This window comes from Passer domesticus, chromosome 2, assembly GCF_036417665.1.
Source record: "Passer domesticus isolate bPasDom1 chromosome 2, bPasDom1.hap1, whole genome shotgun sequence".
Classification (NCBI taxonomy): Eukaryota; Metazoa; Chordata; class Aves; order Passeriformes; family Passeridae; genus Passer; species Passer domesticus.
Genome location: NC_087475.1, coordinates 25,456,082 through 25,476,877, shown reverse-complemented (window position 1 = coordinate 25,476,877; position 20,796 = coordinate 25,456,082). Strand labels below are relative to the sequence as shown.

The 20,796-nt window shown below is 39.9% G+C and overlaps 1 protein-coding gene across 4 annotated transcripts in view; it reads right to left on the bottom strand.

Moving 5' to 3' along the window:
• Positions 1–20,796, bottom strand: part of COL4A2 (collagen type IV alpha 2 chain) — a 137,757-nt gene that overhangs the window by 27,347 nt on the left and 89,614 nt on the right. For all 4 annotated transcript variants that reach the window (XM_064407786.1, XM_064407789.1, XM_064407788.1 and 1 more), the window contains 20 exons: positions 20,076–20,147; positions 18,982–19,017; positions 18,827–18,889; positions 16,557–16,592; positions 15,877–15,918; positions 15,296–15,370; positions 14,143–14,187; positions 12,880–12,942; positions 12,067–12,111; positions 9,997–10,050; positions 9,658–9,724; positions 8,248–8,349; positions 7,686–7,841; positions 6,986–7,078; positions 6,514–6,680; positions 3,548–3,620; positions 3,353–3,459; positions 2,070–2,271; positions 1,243–1,302; positions 423–485 (listed from right to left, as the gene is read on the bottom strand). In XM_064407786.1, the coding sequence (XP_064263856.1) occupies positions 423–485; positions 1,243–1,302; positions 2,070–2,271; positions 3,353–3,459; positions 3,548–3,620; positions 6,514–6,680; positions 6,986–7,078; positions 7,686–7,841; positions 8,248–8,349; positions 9,658–9,724; positions 9,997–10,050; positions 12,067–12,111; positions 12,880–12,942; positions 14,143–14,187; positions 15,296–15,370; positions 15,877–15,918; positions 16,557–16,592; positions 18,827–18,889; positions 18,982–19,017; positions 20,076–20,147 (1,621 nt within the window). The remainder of the gene's footprint in view (positions 1–422; positions 486–1,242; positions 1,303–2,069; positions 2,272–3,352; positions 3,460–3,547; positions 3,621–6,513; positions 6,681–6,985; positions 7,079–7,685; positions 7,842–8,247; positions 8,350–9,657; positions 9,725–9,996; positions 10,051–12,066; positions 12,112–12,879; positions 12,943–14,142; positions 14,188–15,295; positions 15,371–15,876; positions 15,919–16,556; positions 16,593–18,826; positions 18,890–18,981; positions 19,018–20,075; positions 20,148–20,796) is intronic.

The window sequence follows — 20,796 nt, the reverse complement described above, 5'->3', positions numbered from 1 at the left end:
GCAACAGTGAGAAGGATCTTTCACAGTCCTCCATCAAAATCCTTTATCACCCTGCTCTCAGAGGACAGGATTTGCCTTGTGAAGTGTGCAATCAGCTCTGAGAGCTCAGTACACTCTCTAGCACCAAATCTGTAGATTCTGTATACTCTTACTTGCATGTGGAGGAGGGCAAAGGGGCTGTCCTTTCTGCCTTCTGCTTCCTGGCTGACACTCATTAGCAAAGGCAGGCTTAGTTCAGGAGTGGTGAAGTGATCTGGGCTGCACACTGCTTAGATCTCTCTGCAGGGTCAGGTTAATGCTGTGTTCCAATGTAATTTCTAAAACTTGCTGTCTGCTAAGGCTCATTTATAACTGATATGGCAAGATACCCTTCAAATGCAGCGTATGTGGGAAACCCAAAATGGGTAAAGGCAAAACATTACCTGTGGCTCCTGGCACTCCTGGTTTTCCTTGGGATCCCTTTGGTGGCCTTACACAGCCTGCACCTGCAAACAAAAACTTGAGTTAGTCACACTATATGTGCTCCTATACTGTCTCTCCATGTCTCTGGGCCTGCAGTTAACACAATTTCATTAAAACAGGTGAAGAAAATTAACAAGAAAAGTCCTAATTTGAAAATAAATTTTATTCTTAATTGAAAAAAAAAATGGCTATATGTGGCATTTTCAGGGGGGCACTCAAGCTGATCTCCACCCCAAGAGCTGCTCTTCTCCCTGTTTTACAGGGGTTATTGTGGCAGGTCCAGTTGGACCAGCATGGAAGGGTAGTCCAGCCTATTGTATTTTTCAGAATAACAGAAATGCTTTGTTTCCCTATGTGTGGTTTATACCCATGACACAATCAAGTTAATTTTTGTAAAAATCAAAGGGTTTTTTTCTTATATGTCACATTGCACTGAAAATCTTCACTCAAAGTTCTTCTAAAAAAGTTGCTGAATTTTTCTCAGGCACCTAATTTCTGGTACTGTTTTCACAGATTGCACAGTAATTGTACAGTAAATACTCAGGAGTGATGAAATAAAGAATCTCTGAACTGTAGAGCCAAAAGTGCAATAATTTTAGAAAATGTTAAATTTGATTAATTTAGTTTAGAGCTACATAGAGCATATGCATAGTTATTTGTGACCTAAAGTTAAAATATTTTACAACCAAGAGCATCCAAAGCAGTCATCAGAAGAAAGTATCAACCCATAAAAGCAGCATAATACTAAAAAGATATTCAAGCCATCTGTATGTACAGTACCTGACCATATTGGTTCGGTTGCATCCCCTCTAGGAAAGTCTTCAATGACCTGCCCACAGTCTGTGAGCAAAGAATTAGAAAACACAGTTATTATCTAAAAGAGAAAAATTGCAAAAAGATAAAAATGTTCTCAATTCTAACAAAAATGCCCATAAAACCAGCAAATACTGTATTCTCTTGTCTACTGTGCACACATACCACACAAATTATTTGCTGTAACATACTGAACATTATCCACACATTGATTAGATCCAGGCCTAAAACCCATCCTGCCCATGTTAGGAGGCTGTCCCATGCACTGTGTAAGGTTGACATGTGCTTGCTTTAGCTTGAATATTCTGCCAGACTTCTCAAAGTGGAGGAATAAAGCTCTGAGCTTGAGGTCTTCTGAAAGTAGCCCTGGAATTGCTACACTTGGAAGGGACTTGAAAAGCTGCAGAAACACTATGAGGAGCTCTGAAGGGTGGAAACATGATTTTCTCTGGTCAATTAAAAGATTATGTTGGATGGGAAAAATGAGAGAAAACCACCAGTGGGATTTCCAATTGCAGGACATTGCTCCATTGGCTCCAACTGCTTGAAACCTGAAAAATGTTACTTGCTGGCACTAACACATTAATTCATGTTATTTCAAAACCTGACATGAAACTACTGGGAATTCTGAAGTATCTCCTTTTTTAAGGTTTCTGGACAATACCAGCATTTCCTTTTACCCCACATAACTCCCACCAAACTATCCCTTTTCAACAGTGTGCAGGGCAAATGCTGCACAGAGCTCAGTGCTGATCTCCCATGGCTCTCATGTAGGACAGAGTGGTGCCTCTTACCTAGTTGGCCAGGCTCTCCTGGCAGCCCAGGCAGACCTGGAGATCCTGGGCTTCCAGCTTGTCCTTGGTCACCTGGAGGACCCCGGAAGCCTTTTGGACCAGGAAATCCTTCACCTGGCAGGCCTGCTTCTCCTGGAAAGCCCTTTGGGCCTAATTCACCTGGATAACCAGGATCACCAGGGAAACCTCTGATAGTATCACCCTGTGGGAAGTGAAGGGAGGTGGTCACTCCTGGCTTTGCTGAGAAACAACTCAAACAGTTGCTCTCATGAACAACATCTTATAGGCAGTAATTTCTCAAGTGTTGCATCCCAGCTCTTCAAATCAACATTGAAAATAAAGTATTTTTGAAATAACCTGACTTTAATGTAGAGCACATGGCAGTAAGGGCATAAGAGAAGTGTTCCTTGAGGGAACATTCCCCTAAAAATGTTTGCCCTTGAAAAGCACTTGGGCAATATGAATCAATGTTATGGAGGGGCTCCTGGTCCTTCCTGAAAAGCTCTAAGTTGATTTGGGGAGACAAAATTCATCGCTAGAGATGTTCCATTGTGGCATTTACTTCTGAGAGAAGCTGACATAAAAATGCACCCAAAAGATTTTTTCTCTGTCTGCACTCCCAGTGATATTTCTACACTACTGAATCAACATTTTACAAACATCATTAGAGAATGCTTTTCTATCTTCAGAAGCAGTACCATCTTCACTGTTAGGAAAAGTACTGTAGTCTAGAATGCCTAGTATAGATCTTGCCCATCTTCAAATATGATATATGACTGTCCCAGTGGTTCGAAACATCATTTATGATGGGCCACAGGAATTCTTCTTGAAAGGTATTTAATTTTGGCTATAGAAGGAAGTTAGAAAATTAACGAAGACTACATGTCTAATTTCTAGATAGCTACAGTTAGTTAGGTGAGTTGCTATCAAGCAATATGATGACACAATGTACATTTTAAGAACATAAAATTGTAGTAAATTTTGCTTTTCTTCAACACAGTTGTACCAAAGCTATTGAAATTCAGTCACAAAGAATCTCAGACTATACTAGAAGGAGTCACAAATAAATCATACACTACCACTTGTTTAAGTAAAATGGAAATAAAAGTGATTTTTCTAAAAACCTTGAGAGCAAACCTGATGCTTAATTTATCAATAACCAGCAAACCCACTCTAGTTTTGCATCATTATCTGTGAAAGAAGGACAGGCTGGTGATTATAACTCCTCAGAATGAAGTGCATTAGTAACTGGGTCTGGTGTATTGGCTGTATTTGTTGCTTACTGGAAGGCCAGGCTGTCCTGGTAAACCATCTAATCCATCTCTGCCTGGGAAACCATCTTCACCTCTGATTCCAGGCAGCCCAGGATCTCCTCGTATTCCTTTGGTACCTAAAGAAGACATTCCATTGTGAGACCAATTTTTCATTAATACTACAAATAATAGAAAAAATATAGGTGATATGAATTTTCACTCTACCTTTTGTAGTTATGTGTAAAGAGTCTCCTTTTTCTCCTTTCCGTCCAGGAAATCCAGCTGGACCTAAAAATCCCTGTTGTTACATACATTAAAAAAAAAACCAAAACAGATCAGAACTGCTTAAGAAATAAATATCAAGATTTGCATTTCTACTGTCCTGCTTAAAAAAAAAAAAAGCCTCCTTAAATTTTACTGCTTTCCTGTTACTTTCTGTGAATAATTTCCTCTAATAATCCCATTCTTGTGCAGAACCTTTATTAATATGTTATAACTAGGACCAAGGTCTCTATGGCATGGTAGAGGAGATCTGCATGAGGATGGATTGGGACACCTGTGGCTTTCCATGAGCTAGTGTCTTGCAGCTGACTGCAGGACTGCTCTGGAGTTCTGCAGGACTGCTGCTGCAGAACTGCACTGGAGAATACATTGTGAATTAACATTGTGAGTTAGCTACTAAAGAAAATGCCCCAAGCAACTCTTTGCTACCTTGGAAAAAACATTAGTGTTCTACTGATGTGCAATTCCTGCCATGCACCACTCCCAGGGCAGCTGGCAGTGGATTGTGATTCACAGCACTGTTCTGGGGCTGAAAAGCAGCACCACCTTCATTTACCAGACAAGAACTTGGGCACAGAGGGATTAAGTGATGAAATCTCTTAATCAGATCACAGACCTGTGGGAAGGCTTTGGTTAGAAGGGAGGGCTGGAGGTCTCTGGCCCAGCCCAGCACTTGGAGATAGAGCAGGCCGCCCAGGGCCTTGCCTAGCCATGCACTGGAAATCTCCAAGGAGTGAAACCTTCTCTCTTGCAAAGACAAACTGTGGTGAGCTAAAGACCAGTCCCTGGCATTCTTGCTTCCTTAGTACAACACTGAAACCTCCTCCTGAACAGCCCATCTAAAAGTGAAATTTCTAGCTGTTGGCCAAGAGCCTGGCAATCACAGAGCCAAATCCATATCCATGGTAGCTGCCAAGGCCCAGAGGTTATGGAGCCATTTACTAGTGATTGTTTTATACCAATTAGCTTTAGTTCTGAATAATTACACTCATGCTTACTAAAATATAAGCTGTGCATGTCAGGCTTTCCTCAGCCAACTCTTATGGAATTCCAGGGCAGACACTGAATGAAAGGGATGTACCTGATAATTTTTTTTTTTTGTTTAAAATACTGCTGTGCCAGATATTATTTAAAGTGTGTCTTTGGCTCCACTGTATTTTATTTACATTCTGGGTGAAAAAGCATGTAAAAAAACTGCATCTCAGCTGCAGGTCATCACACCAATGAAGGTTTCCACTTCTGTTAGTCAAAAGAGTGAGATTAGTTTTGATTATAAGCATTCTGCTTTACCTGGAACATATTTGAAAAATGCATTTTAATGTGGCTGAAGACAATCTGTACTCCATGGTAAAGTCATTGGTTTTGGACATTGATTTTTTTCAGGCCAAAAGAAATCTCAAGAATTTAAAATAATGCTGAATTACTGCATTAACACTGCACTAATAGCATGATCTTCACATTGCTATTATTTTTTCTCTCAAGATTTTGTTGTTATGTATAATACAATTTAGGTCAGAGGTATTTTCAAAATATTTAAATATTTTACAGCTGATTCTAATTTCTCTTCCTCCACAGAAAAAAAAATCCCTTTGCTTGGGATAAAACTTCATTTTCATTAAACTGGCATAGAGTTCATCAAGCTTAATTGTATTTATCATCCACAAATATAGCTTGTTGAACATACTTAAAGAATTATGGAGTGATTTTTGCCCCAGAATATGGACCAAGAATATATTAGCTACATTGTTTTACTTTTTGAATTTGCTGTGCTATGTCTGTACATGTTTATACTTCTCTCTGTTCTACAGTAACTTAAATTCTGGGATGAAGAATGTCAAAAGCAAAATAGCCTCGTAGAAATTAAAGTTTTAATCAAAGTATCAATATCATATTTTTGGAAATATTTCTGTCAATTTTTTGTGACTTTTAGAAACTATAGATTTTTATTAAAGTATTTTGAATTTTTGAAAAAAATCTAACTTTTCTGCTTTTTCAAATACAGCCATAATAAAGCCAAAGTTTAATGTATTATATTTTAATTCTAAAAAATGCCAAACTTTAGATAATTGTGAGTGAGCTTGGTTTTTTTTGATGTTCAGAAGAGCCTAAAGTACTTACTGAAAATATATTTGCTCTGACATCTTTGGACTTTACAATGGTAGTGATAGGAAAAGAGGAATGGTTTTAAACTGAAAGACAGCAGGTTTAGACTAGATATTAGGAAGAAATTCTTTAATGTAAGGGTGGTGGGGCACTGAAGCAGGTACACAGACCCAGAAGAGTTGTGGATACCCCAGCCCTGGAAATGTTCTATTCCAAGAACACTTGGATGGGGAGCAACCTGGTCTAGTGGAGGATGTTCCATCCCATGGCAGGGGTTTGTAACTGGGTGATCTTAAGTCCCTTCCAACCAAAAAGCATTCTACAATTTTTTGATAGACAAAATCAGCTTTTGGGTCAGCATTACAAAGGATTTATTCTAAAATCTAGTGAGATGTGATGGACTGAAGCCAGTTCTGCCCGTGAGGAGCCATGATGCAGTCAGCACACCACACAGTACAGCACCTCTGTGTATCATCAACACACAAGCTGTTATGAGCTCTTTCCTCAGTGTTATTGAACAGTGTTTTTTAGAAAGTATATACAGTAAACAAGAACCTTACATTTTGTCAGGTTAACATGTGCCTTCTGTAATTTGTGGGAAGGAAGGAACGAAGTGGCGGAAGGAAGTGGTGGAAGGAAATGGTGGAAGAAAGTAGCGGAAGGAAGGAAGTGGCGGAAGGAAGAGAAAATACTTTTCATCATTTTTCCATGGAGAATAGCTTGAGGGTTTGGAATTTTTTCATATAAAACTGGAATATAATACTAGCACATATAAAACTAAGCAGTAAGAAACCCAACTATCTCACTTTTGCTCCAGGGTAGCCAGGAAGACCATGTGGTCCTTGATCACCAGGTTCTCCTTTCCTTCCAGGCTGGCCAGGGGTTCCTGGAAAGCCAGGAGGGCCACGGGGGCCAGTAGAGCCTCTTCTGAGTTCCTCACCCAAAAGGCATCTAGTGCAATCCCCTTCTTCACCTAAGGAAAAAATTGGAATGAGAAGAAAGAAAGAAAGCTCTATCAACAACAAATAGATGTGGAGCTGTATCCATCTTATATATAGACTTGAGAATATTTGAGTAGTTTCTCAAATACTTGAGAAAATGACTCCTTTTTTTTTTTTCCCCCCAACAAGAATCCAACACAACGTTTCTTTGTCATGTTAGCCCCAAATCAAATTCATCAGTCCTCATGCATGTCATAGTTCAGTAAATCCAGACTGAACACACTGGGGCTTTACATAATGCATAACAGCATCTATTGAGTTATCTGTTATAGCCTACCTTTAGGTCCTTTTTGTCCTCTTGGCCCAGGGAAACCTTGTGTACCAAATCTACCTGGTGCTCCCTCTCGTCCTTTTAATCCAAAGAGAGGACCTAGAAGTTTAATTTAATAAAAATATAAATTAATCTACTGTAGATTTACTCTTTTTCTCTTTCATTCCTATTTCTTAGAGCTGCAACACATTTTCCCCTGTTTCCCCTAATGTCAATTCCTGTCTAACCCAGCCTGCTGTGATGTATTCCCTTCTCCCTTCCTCTCTCCATTTTCTGTCAGCTTCTCACACTCCATTCTCACTAACTTCCATCTGTTGTGTAGACAATTCTCACCATTCTTTGCTCTCTGCAACACTGAATTCCTCCTCTCAGCCCAACCTACTGTTCATTAACACAAATAGCCTGCTCTGGATCAGCTCCTGCACATCCTTTTCTCCATCCTTTCAAATGTTGCCAGGACTGTCTGAAAATCACACAAACCTTTTCTTCACTGATGAGTGTACACGACTTCTCTGTGTGTCCTCCCCACCTCTCATTTAATTTTCATTTCATTTCATTTCATTTCATTTCATTTCATTTCATTTCATTTCATTTCATTTCATTTCATTTCATTCTGTCAATGTCTCACTTTGCCCTGCCACCAGCTGTCTTTAAAATAAACAAAGATGTTCCTGAGAGTTCTCATCATCTCTGTTTTCGCACTTACCAGGGGCTCCAACGGGACCAGGTGGACCACGAATTCCAGGTAAGCCGTCCTTCCCCGGAAGCCCAGGCGGTCCCGCAAAAAAAGCAGGAGATCCTATTTCACCCTTTTCACCTTTTGGTCCCATTTCTCCAGGTAAGCCTGGCTTATCCCCATCCGCTGAAACAGAATCAGGGAAGAAGTTCAAAGCAATTTCTTAACAGTGCTGCTCAAAGAGCTGTGATGTAACAGAAGAGAAAGTTCATACAATTGCATGTAACAAGCAAGGAAAAATGGACATACTTAGCATGGAGCAAAAATGGTAACTGCACTTTTCACTTGAGCAAATCAATAGCAGTTACAGAAATGAGGCTCTGTCATCATCTCTACTTCAGCAGTTTTGCAAGAGTCCCACTGGTCCAAAGGAAAATGCTCTTCTCATTCTTTGTCCCCCCCCAGTTATTATCTACTACTCTACTACTCATGTGTATCACATAATCACCATTAAGATTTTCTCTACTGTGACTCTGTATCAGTCAAACTCCCTATAACGCTGTTAGAACTTTATGTAAAGCTGGGGTATTACCATCAGAAAATCCAGGAAGACCAGGCAATCCACGATCTCCCTCGTCTCCTCGGTCTCCTGGGAGTCCAGAAGCACCTGGGAAGCCTGGATCACCTCTTGCACCTGAAAGACACCCCCGATTCCACAAAACATGTTAGTGTGATGCTGCTCTTGGTAAAAAAGCAAATATTAGAATCTTCAAGTGCTTTGGAATAGTAGAGTTTACAACAGTTTCTAAAACATAGCTTTAGACTGACAGGAATAGTGTGGAGCCAACAAGCCCAGAAAGCAGGACAGGATCTTTCACCTTTTACTAATATGCAGCTAAAGCTACATTGCTGCTGGGAAGCACAGAAGAGCAGCTTTCTGAGGAGAGCCCCTCTTTTTCCTACAGGAAGTTTCTGTAACAGATGTGTGATATTTGAGCTTTCCTTTGCTTCCCACTACCAAAAGCATCTGGGCCCAGCTCAGGTACTGCCTGCAGAAAGTATCATGCTCTTGTCAAAGATCAGTGATAGCAGAGAACATGTGGTGTCTTCAGCCCTCTGCCTGCTTCTCTTCTTTCTCTCTCTACACAGTCCCTCCTGCTTCTAAAAGGCTGGCAGGGTATTCGGGGTGATTTCACCAATGTTTTGGGTCTCTTGTCCCCTTTCTCTGGGAGGAAGGGAACCATTCACTGCTAGTCTCTCTGGCTTTCAACAAGACTAGTAAACTCTGTGGCATGAGGACAAAGGCCAAGGCAGTGGCATGTGATCACTCTTGTTGTTTGCTGGCAACTTCCCTTGAATAGTTTTGGCCTTGGCAAACTGCTATCACCTTTTATGTGTTTCTAGTCTAGCCATGCAGAGCCACCACAGCTCTGCAGAACAGCTGACACTGGATGCTACAAGCTTAGTGAAAAGATCACAACGGAAACTTGTCAATTTTGAAAAGGAAAAAATACTCTTATATTCCTTAAGGCATTTTTAATGTGTGAGTTTCTCTTTCTTTCTTTCTTTCTTTCTTTCTTTCTTTCTTTCTTTCTGTCTGTCTGTCTGTCTGTCTGTCTTTCTATTAGATAATAAGAATGCTCTCTGCTGTGCTGCCACTACTGTGCTTTATCCAAAGTCTCAAACAGGCCACAGAAGACAGACTCCCATTCTTCCTTTCACTGGCCAACAAAGTCACACGCTTTTTTGCTTGCTTCTTCTCTGTGGATACAGGCATGCATGGAAGCCTTTTGTAGAGCAGTCCAGCTCAGCAGGAGAGACAAAGAAACCACCTGCCTGCAAGAAGGTGATTAGGGCACTCTCTTGGAAGGCAATTACAGCTTCTTGAACACTTTAGCAAACACATTTTTTTAGGACTTGAATTCCTAGAATGTCATGCTTTTGATCTATGCAGAAGGTAGTAAAACAGCAAAGATAAACAATCTGAGCAAAGAAGATGTACCTTTCCTTGGGATGCGGGAAGGAAAATAGGAATCTGGTCCTGGAGGACCCATCTCACCAGGCTCCCCCTGTCAAGAGAAGCTGAAGTATCACACCCAAGCACGTTGTCATAGAAAATTTATTTTAAAATGAAAAGGTATCCCCATGAAACACAAATCCCCAAACTCCCAAAGGCACAGACACACCATTTAAGAAATCTTAACGATATCAAATTAACAAACCACATAACCGGTTCTACAATGACAACAGACACAATTGCTACTACATGATGACAGAAAAGGAAAGAAGGCAAAATGACAATCTGGCTTCTTGCTTCTAGGAAATGAAAGTAAAGCAGTACCTTGCTTCCTCTGGGACCATGGCCACCAGGTGGACCATCAAATCCTGGAATACCCTGTAATACACATAAAAATGATTGACTTTTCCATTATCAGAGAGAGACTAAAATTATTTGGTCTGTAGCAATTTCTGTAACACAAATAAAGTTCCTTGTGGTTTGCTGTCCCACCTCTTGGACCAAGCCTAATTCTTGCCAAAGGCCAGGGGGACCTGCTGAGCAGGGGGACGTGCTCTGTCACCCCTGGCAGTGGTGCAGATGGAAGGAGCACCTGAACTGACACCATTCCACGGATGCTGCAGGGTACAGGAAGAGAAAATGCAGCTGACCATGCCAGCTGACCCTGAGATACATGGGCTAGGCAGCCAGACCACAGCAGCCTGCTGCAAGAAAACTAAATTAGTCAGAATCATTATAAGTAGACATATTTTCACTGGAATGGGAACAGTGAGCAGTGAAATAGCACTAAAGTACACAGGTCCTTTTTGCTCTTTTCCACGGGGCTGGAAACTGTTTGGCTGAAGAAGGGCTGAATGAGAAGAAGTCACAAGCAAATAGATTTCAGAGATGCTGACCCAGATGAGATCGCCTCTTCTGTGTGCTTTACTTCGACAGCTTTTGTTTTCTACAGAAAATATTTATATGTACTCTGGAAAGAGATTGGTGTTAAAAATGTGTGCTTTTAGTAGAAAACAGTGGCCAGATCAACAACTGATGTTAATTAACACAGTAGTTTTGTATAATTCACACTTAGATTATTAGTCAGTTTTTTAAAATCTCAGTATCTCTCAGTTTTACAGTGGGTGCAACTCTTACCCAGAACTTCAGTGTTAATAACCAGCTCTGTAAGTAACGCTTGAAGTAGTTTTGAAGCACTGAAAGTACCACAGTTCTCAACCAGATGCTGCAAACCCGATCATGTTTCAGAGGCTTTTCCATAATGGCAAGTGTACACCACAGCTTTGGAAAAAGAGCCTCTTGATTATCTGGTGTAAAATCTCTTTACACTAGGTGGAGCTGGCGGTCTAGAAGCAAAGCCAGCAGCTTCCAGCTTAACTGCAATTTTATCTGTGTGCTAGCAGGACCTAATCATCGTTCTTTCTTTCTCAAGAATAAAATCACTCAAAAATCAACAAAAAGGAGGTTGTGAATAGCACATAGAGTAGGGTGTCCCCTCTCACACACACATTATACAATGATAGTCCATCCAAACCAATGTACCTTCTACTAAAATTATTTCCAAGATTCATCCCCAAAAAGGAGCAGCCACTGCTCACTTCTGACTGGAGCATGAACCCATGTTTAGGTCAACCACTGGGCTTTAATGGGTTTTGCATCAGCCTCTCCATGTATGTATTACTAATAGCAATTCCCTTCCACACCACCAGGACTGAATAGCTGTGCAAATGTTATTTTTCAGATTTTGTGTACTTTCATGTCCCATGTGTTTCATGTTATTATTGTTATGCCTTGGTGGCAGGACAAATCTTTAAACAACTAAAGATGGCAAAGCATGGAAAAATCGTGCATCCCACAGCTATTTACCTCATGGAAGTGATTTCTAATGCTGACTGAAGAAGCCTTTTTCTGAGACCAAACAGAAAGTCTCTGTCTGACAGAATGCTATTTTAAATATTTGGGTGTGTTTCCATGGGGACAGAGATTTAACTGGTATATTTATCAGTTTCCATCTTTTCTCCCTTTGTGATATCCAAGATAACCATACATTTCAAACACATCTGCAGAAAGCTATTCAGAAAGCTCCTGCTTGCAGCAAGAAAATGACAGAAATCACAATCACAGTAATTAGAACAATGAAAGTGATACTTCCCTGTAATGGTCTCAAAAGATGCTCATGGTTTAAGAAAAACTGGACTTTAATCATAGGGTAATTTTTTGCCTTACTGATGAGAAAAATAACTGACCCAAAATTAGAATGATGGATGAACCCAGAAGACATTTGTTAGACTACAGCTAGTGTAATTGCAGGCAGAATTTGTCCTCTACAGTTTACTTTCCAGACAGATTGTCTTCATATTTGTTGGAAACACCAGTCTTGTACAAAATACTTACTATTTCTCCACTGAGTCCTGGAAAACCAGGGATGCCAGGCAGTCCCTATGAGGGTACAAAAAAATTAACAAAATAAAATGACATTCTGACATCCTCAAGGCAAAGAACCATTATTATTTCTTAGATAAAATAAATCTAACAGCTTGAAAAACTAACAGTCACACTTCAGATATGTTTTCAATTAGATTTTTATATGGTGCAAACAGTACAAGTCTGAAATCTAATCTGGTATTTTACTTTTTTCTCTCTTAATCAATACATTGTAAATTGACCATAAAGATTATAAAGATGACTGAGATTTTTTTAAAAAAATGTATTCTCAGTACCATTCTCACTCCATTTAAGCACTTCAGAAACACTGCTCCAAGCAGTCATAGATGCTGCAAGGAAGCATTAGATTGACTTTTGGTTGAGTCCACAAGTAAGTGGAGGCAGACTCGTGTTTGTTAACCTTGGTCTGCAGACAGCTCAGATGGGAACAGTGAAGCACAGCCTGTGCTGAGGACCAGGACAGCAGCTCTGCTTAGTGAGCACAGCTTCAGGTGAGAGATGCACAAGGCTTCTCAGGGATGGCACAGGCACACCTTGCCATCCTTTGGCACACCTTGAGCCCTGCGGGGGCCTCCTCCCACCACCACTTCAAAACGGCCTTTTTGCTTTCCTGCTTCAGGCAGTCCCGAGCTGCCAACCTATTGATCTGAAGAACTATAACTTCTGTGATTTTTTCCATCTTTGTTTTGCTCCAGAAGGCAAACTCTCAGCTCAAATGCACCCGCTCAGCTGAGTGAATTCTACCTTTAATGAATGACTCACCCTTTCTCCTGGGTAGCCCACTAACCCTTCTTCACCTTTTTCGAGAGGAAAGAGAAGAACACCCTAGGAAAGATTGCATGTCAGTTCAACATATTTCTTCATTATGTGCAAAAAAAATTGCAACACTGCTTTATGGAAGCTAAACAGGAAGAAAGCATCATTGTAACAGAAGGATAATCTAATAATAGCTGTATGTGAAAGAACTGTTGTCCTTATAATTAAGTGTAACATGCTTGCTTCATTACAGTAGCAGGAGCAGGCCATTAGAGAGAGGACAGTGTCTCCCTCCTATCATCTCCTTTATTTTTTCTGTGTCTGCAGCTCTGAAGAAGAGCCAAAGTAATTATTCAGCTATACAACCAATTAAGCAACTCATCTTATGCCCAAACTGTAGCTTCAGAGAGCTATTTGGCAAACACAGGCATGCTGCTATTCATCCTACTATACAAAACAAAAGAAGGGGAGAAGCACATATCCCCTTTTGCTACATCAGCATGTAATTAGTTTTCCTCATGAGTAAAAAAAATCCTGCACGTGTAGAATATGATCAGCAGCTGAAGAACTGGCTAGCAACCACACATGGAGGGCATCAGGGCTCACAATGTGACCTTCTCCCATAACCTTCTGGAGTTGCTGACCAGACCATCTGAGAAAATAAAGCTCTGCAAAATGCTCAGCGAGGCATCCCTGCTTAGTAAAGACTCTGCTTGAAACCCCTCTGGGAAGTCAAAAGGAACCACTCAATGGCAAAGCTATTTAGTCAGTCTAGAGATTGTCTGTGAGCTATAACTAAACCATGTTCAGTCAAGCTGGGTTGGCAGCTTTACACAATACAGCAACATATGGGATTACTGCCCACTTACTCAACAGATTTTAAAAACCATGAGACAAAAAGTTTGTATGTGTTGGACAGTAGGCTGAAAATTATTAAAAATACTCCATATGTTCTTACTGAATGAAATACAGTGAAAATTTAAAACATAGCTCAGAAGAATAAGTAAAGATATTTATTAATAATTAGAATTAAAATTAAAAATATGTGAGGGAAAGTCTTATTTCAGTAAACCAGTAAGAGAACAACTGATTGTGCTGTGAAGTTATTACACATCAAGTTGTTCAGTTCTTCTGAAGCATTAGAACTGGTGTCTCTGCTTATAACACTTCTATATTGCTTCATATCCATACTGCATCACATCAGTGAAGAGCACACAAGTATTAACTCCAATATTATTAATTGACTTTGTTCTTCTCCACATGACTTACTGGAATTCCAGCTTCTCCTCTTGGTCCAGGGTCTCCCCTTTCACCCTAACAACAAGGAAAAAGTATTCAGATAGGTTTGGCATTCCCACTTACATTTCAATAACTTTTATACAACACAAAATGACTGATCAAGAGAAAAAACACTATCCCTGTGCTGTTCTTTATTCATACACTTCTTGTATGAAATCAATGCTTTCATGGTAAGTTTTTGAAGTTGCTTTTTAAAGAAATACTTGGTAATTTTTCTGAAAAGGTCTCTAGGAATGTGAATGCCTAGCTCTTTCCAGGCTTGTTCATGAGATGTCAGGGTGGTGAGTGCCAAAGGAATACCTATGAATAAATGCACACTCTCCCATTTTTACCTACTGATTATCTACGAATTATTTGATCAGGAGCTCCAGTTAGGGTAAGACAAATCAAAGCCTAAATTCCATTCTCTCTATTGATGACATCTCCACTGAATAGAACAGCTCTCCAGGTAAGTAGCTCAATGTAGGTGTCCGCTTAGTCATGAAAATCTCAGCATGTATGTTATTTAGGGCAGACTGTAGAGTGTTAAAGGTGTTTTTAGATCTTCCAGTATGATAGCAATTTATTCATCTTACGGCAGAAATTGTATGAGCCACATAAAGTTTCTAACTTCAAATATGGGACAAAAAACAACTGGTCTGGAGGTTGGTGTCTGATACAGAATATACACATACAGGGTATGACTGCCTCTGCTCCCAGCAAGAAGCAACAGATGAGAATAAACTGCGTCTTGCATGTGGGGATTTCTCCAATATGTAAGAATAACCCTTAACTCTAAGTATATAAATATCTGCATCACATAGATAAGTTATCAAAACAAACACAGTAACGGTTTCTCAGCAGGCATTTCTGCTTGTAAAATGAGATGTGAGTGACGGCCAGTAGCTGCACGCCTGAACAAAAGGAACAAGTTTGCCAAAGACACCTCTAAACTTGAGAAATACTTTCTGAATCACTTTAGCCACCACAGTTTCAATAAATACATTATGATCCAAGTTTGTGAAAGTAACAAATTTCTGTTTTGATATATTAAAGTCTTTTAAGTTCTATATGTTAAAGCACGTTTTGGTAGCACAGAGCTCTTAGTTTCTTTTTTATCTCAGAAAAATACCCTCTTACTTACCTTGTGCTTGTCAGGGGGGACACCCGTCAGTTCTCTTGTAGGAAGCCCAGGTGGACCAGGAGGACCTGGGGGGCCCTGCAGGGAAAACATAAAGGAACATTTACCAACAGCTCTAATACCTGGTCAAGCTGATCAGGAGAGGCTCTAGCACACTGCAAAGGAGCAGCACAGGTTTGCCCCTGCTGGGAGTATGGTTCTAAACCATATACAACCATTCCAAATAAATTTGTAGCAAGATAAATTAATTTTGTTCTGGGTTAACATATAGTAATACTTGCTTTTGCCCTGTGTGTTTTCAGAAGAACAGCAAAGATTACAGCATTACAGAAAGTGACCTGTGTTTATAAATTTCAGAAGTGTTACCTCTGTGTCAGTGTAAATGAGAGGAAAGAGAGGCCTAGACATATAGGGGTTAGTTCAGCTATAATATCCCTTACAGACAGACCCATAATTAATTTCTCTCTTATAATTATATAATGCAATTGCAAATGAAGAGAGTATTTAAGCATGTTAATTTATAAATAGCAGAAAACATCCACCTGCCCTTTAGTAGCGGTATTAATTCATTAGTTTTCCTTTACCTGTTCACCTTTTTCTCCATAGAAGCCAAGGCCCCTGTTGCCCTGCAAGAACAATAGGTCAATGTTTACCAAGTGTACAACTCCAATCTAATATAAAATTCAAATTTAAACATGCTTAAAGGCCTTTTCAGGCTTACAAATCTATATGGCACCGCTAAGAACTGCAATCAAACAATAGCCTAGGTTTACCTTGAAGTATTTTTAGATTTAGAAGTAATTTTACAGACATAAACTTTTAGAAAGACAACTGTTTAAAATATGCTACCAGTTCTTCTTTGAGTCATCCACTGAGTAATGTCATGAAAACATCAAGCATTTCTTCTGCAAGAGTTTTAATAGCCTCGAATGCTAAATAAAAACACTTAAATAGACTGTAACAATGAAGTCATATATATTTTTTCCATGGAGATAAAATTTAATATTGTGAAGACTGCAAGGATTCTCTGTTCATGGGAAGCTACTGCGACTATGGTAGCAAATTAAATCTGGCTCTAATCTTTTCAAGGTAGGTGATCCCAGTGTAAGATTAACTTCCCATGGTACGCAGCCAACACAGAAAGTCTTGTGCCACACAGTCTGTCGTGCAGCCTATGGTTCTTTCTTTTACTGTCTTCAAGTAGGTCTTGGATAAACCTCAGCAACACAAAATCAACATGAACAACTCTGACACAAAGACTTACTTGTGGTCCTGGGGGCCCTGGGGGTCCTGGTGGTCCCTGGGGAAGCACAATAGGGGAGAGCCAGTTACTTGTTGCTTTCTAATCAATGCATGCAGGAGGGTAGTTACCCTCTGTCTGAAACCTAAGTATATATTTAGGAGGGAGTGTAATCCTCAGCATCCCAAGTGCCATTGTTACTATATTCGCTGTATTTACTGTTCTGAAAAATACCTTCCTAAGTCACATGGTAATCTTTCTGAGCAGACTGACAGTTACCCAGCCTAGATCTAATGAAAACCCATTTTTCCAAGTAATAAGAACTTGTGCTTTTGGATCCTGGCAAAGCAACATTTTAAGCTCATACCTAAAGCTAAGCACATCTTTAAGTGCTTCACTGGGCTGCAGTTTTGGTACTGTATTGGTCTGTAAGGGGTTGAACTACCATAGGCATCTCAGGTTACCTATTTGGGATTGTACAGAATGAAATAAAAGGAAGATGGTGGAAAATGAAACTAAAACATGAAATACATCTGACAGAGCCTTACAAGAGGTAGGAAAGCCATTAACTGAAGAACAACCTCCCTTGCTTCAGTCAGCTATGGTAGTAAACAGGCTCCAAAGGGCTTTACACATTAGAAACTGTCAAAGGAGGGAAAGGTGGGGTGAATAAGAAGCATGAGCTGCTCAGCTCATGGTGAATGAGTGACACAAAAAGGAGAGAAGGCTGCAGATGGAACTGTCCACCTACTGAGCCCTGAAAGGGGATGTTGAGCTGCATAATGGGGATGAAAGCTGCATAATGCAAAATCCAGTGTAACCTGCAAGGAAAAGATAGTAACATTCAGGTGAGACCTGAACTTTTTAGACACCTCTGCCTTGCTATGTACTTTTGTGTGGACAAACACTAGACTTGTTCTGAAAAAACACCTCCTTTTGAATCACTTCTGGTGACTTGAGTAATTTGTTAGTAATTTGACTTGAGTAATTTTTACTGCCTAACATAATGGGCAGAAGCACTGCACAGGGAGCACTCCCTAGGCTGGAGAGCCTGCAGGGACCTGGGGGAGCCAGGCCTGCCTTCCTGCACTACCCAGCTCTTAGAGAAGAGCAGTGATGCAAACTCAGACCTGTGAGGTGCTCCTGGGTCTCTCTCACAGGTGAATCATAGAGTTAGAGGCAGTAAATAAAGGCTGGATGTATTTTGCTCAAAAGAGATGTTGCCAATATGGTAACCAGAGGGATGTGGTTGTGGGGCATCCCCAAGACAGGGGCTCTGAAAATGTACGGTTCACAGCACTCCTAACATCCCAGAAAGAGCACTGGGAATATGAGTCACTGCAGGCTGGGCTCCTCTGTGAAGCTCATGAACTTCTGTGGGTTTGTTCTAAAAAAAGAGTAAGTAAAGGACTGATTTTCCTTCAGGATGACCAGTGAGAAAGAAATGATCCCGTTTACTCCCCGTGATAAAACACGCCAGTGCAGAAAATTAACTTTGCAAGGCTTAGCATACTGTGCATTTTTTTGTTTTGTTTGGTTTGGTTTAGTTTGGGTTTTTTGGGGCTGGTGGGGAGGGAGCTGTTCCTGAAAACAGCTATGGAGGCTGTGAGTGAGACGCCCGAATTAATTTTTTCCCCTCAGATCAGGGGTGTAAAGTGGGTCCAAAGTAAATTTTGACAAAACAACAAAAAAAGCAAATGCTACAAAGTTGTGTCACAGGAAAATAAAAGAAGCTTCAAGAAAATTAGATCTATTGAATTTGAATACCTGCTTCTCACCAATGAAGCTATTAACCATGGAAATAAGAAATGTAGAAAATGTATCTAGAGAGAACATAGTCTTCTGAAAGAACTATACTGCAACAGTTGTCAACATCAGTGCTGTAAATGACGATTTTGGAAAAAAACCCCACAGAAAAATAGTTTAAAATTGCATTCTAAATACCATTCAATCTCCTCTGGGAAGTATAGAGAGCTAATATACATATCCTTTGTGAGCAGAAAAGGTAACATATTTAAGTCATTCTGATAACTCAGTGTAGGGAGATGTTCTAAGGAGGTTAAAAAAATACTATATGAATCAAAAGCTTCTGACAGCACAGGACAAAACCCTTTCTCTACCTCTTCATGCAATATTCATCTCTCAGTGTCTCACCATGCTTTTTAAAAGGTCTAATGTCCATTGACACCTTCTTGCTATTTCTAACCTAGGTTACAATCCAACATAATGGAACTTGCTGAGATAATCCTTCTGTTTGGTTAATTTTCTAGAGAACAAAATTTTAATATACTTACTGGTCTTCCTCGCTGTCCTCTTGGACCAATGGGTCCTTGAATACCCAGTGTACCTGGAGGTCCCTTTGAATAAAAAATCCACCAATTATCAATAAATGTTGTTCTGATATTAGTTACTGTTGACACTTTATCACATCCACTGTAATGCTACTTACTGGAAAACCCATGAACCCTGCATCTCCAGGATCTCCCTAAAAAGAACCAAACCAAAAACAAAGAAGTAAAAAATCCAATAATTTCTATATACAAAGTTGAATAAAATATTTTTATCACTTATAAATTTTTTTCTCATTCAAACAACTAATTACAGCATGCAACGCTACTCAAACCCTTCCATACAGATGCATTCCATAGAGATGTTAAGATAACTGAATGTGAGCCACACAGATTTCATACTCTATAGGTAATTGCATGTAATAAAGTAGCAGGGTGCAAAGTTGGCTAATGAAGTTAGGGATCCAAATTACAAGGCTGAACTATACAACAGACCACACTGAATTTTTTTGTTGAAAAATCCTATCTAACCAGTGGCTTAATTAGGGATACAACCTTAGCTGAAATGTCCAAGCTCATTTTTGTGAGTTGCATGGGAATTACTGAATCATTTTGATTCTCTTCTGAGTCACTAAAAGCATTTGGAACATACCGTTTTCAGTGACCACATATTTTAACTTCAGTACATGCTGAAATGTTTTTGGAAATTAGATCCAAAAATGTTCTAGCCCAAAGACCTTTCAACACACATAAATAATGTGTTATTCAGTCCAAACACCTTCAATCATTTTGAGTAGCATCTTAACAACCTAGCTAATTTTGGTTTAGTTAACAGAATAATTTGTGGAACCGAGTACTTTCTGAAATGAATACAGGTGTCAGTATCCATCCTTGGCCACAATATAGCTGAGCATTTCTTAAGCATTACTTAATCACTCCTGATTACTAACAGTGCAGATCTGAAGATTTTCTAAAAGGAAAAGAAGTTTCCATTAAAAATACAGGCAACTTACAAATATGTCAAGAGAAATACCTATTTTGGCACTTACTGCTGGCACAAAATACACACAAACAATGTCAGCAGATCCCTTCTGTGCTGAAACCAGAGAAAGCAGAAGCTGCCTTTCAAAGCCTACACTAAATCAAAGTGGGCCTCTTGGGATGTGCCCATCAGAGCATAAGAAAAATTTACTCTCCATCGTGTGTCTGAAAAACTGTAGTGGGCAAGAATAACTGCTGGGAGTCCCAGACGTACCCTGTGTTGCCTGATGATCTCTGGTGCTACGATGTACGGCTCCCCCTTCTGGCCCTTGGGCCCTTGGACTCCCTGGAGGTGACCAAAAAAACCAAAACGTGAGCTCTCACACCATCCATGTTAACATGTAAACAGCTAAGAGTGAGATGAAAAATATTTCTTGGTGTTTTTTTAAGTGTACATTAACATACTGCAGTTTAGAGGCAGAGACTATGCCCAGCTTTGGAAATTCGTGGTTTAGAAAAAAAACGTGTAAAACCTCAAAGTATATAAAATCATTAATTTCTAAATTTTGGGGAGAAACCCCCCATTACCAGTGAGTGGTATTATGGGATAGCGTCTCCCAGCTAGAACTGATGCTGTACTTCCCAGGACTGACATGTGCCCATGTAAATCCAGGAGCCCCACTGCTCACATCAGCATGATTCTGTCTATCTCACCATGAAAAGCCAATACTATGGCCATGGGGTACGGAAAAAAAGAATACTTTCATCAGCAATTTTGAGTTTAATATTATTTTATTGCTGTTGATTAAAGTGTACAGGTTTTCCTACAGCAATCTCTCTGCAAGACCTGTGTGATGGGTATAGCTCTGAGCAGATCCTGTGGCCCTGGCTCAATGCATTGACTGAACACAGTGCAGTGTGTCCATGTTGAGTGTGCACCAATGCTCTGCTGGGCCAAAAAGCCCCACATTCCCTTCATTAAGAGATCCAATTAA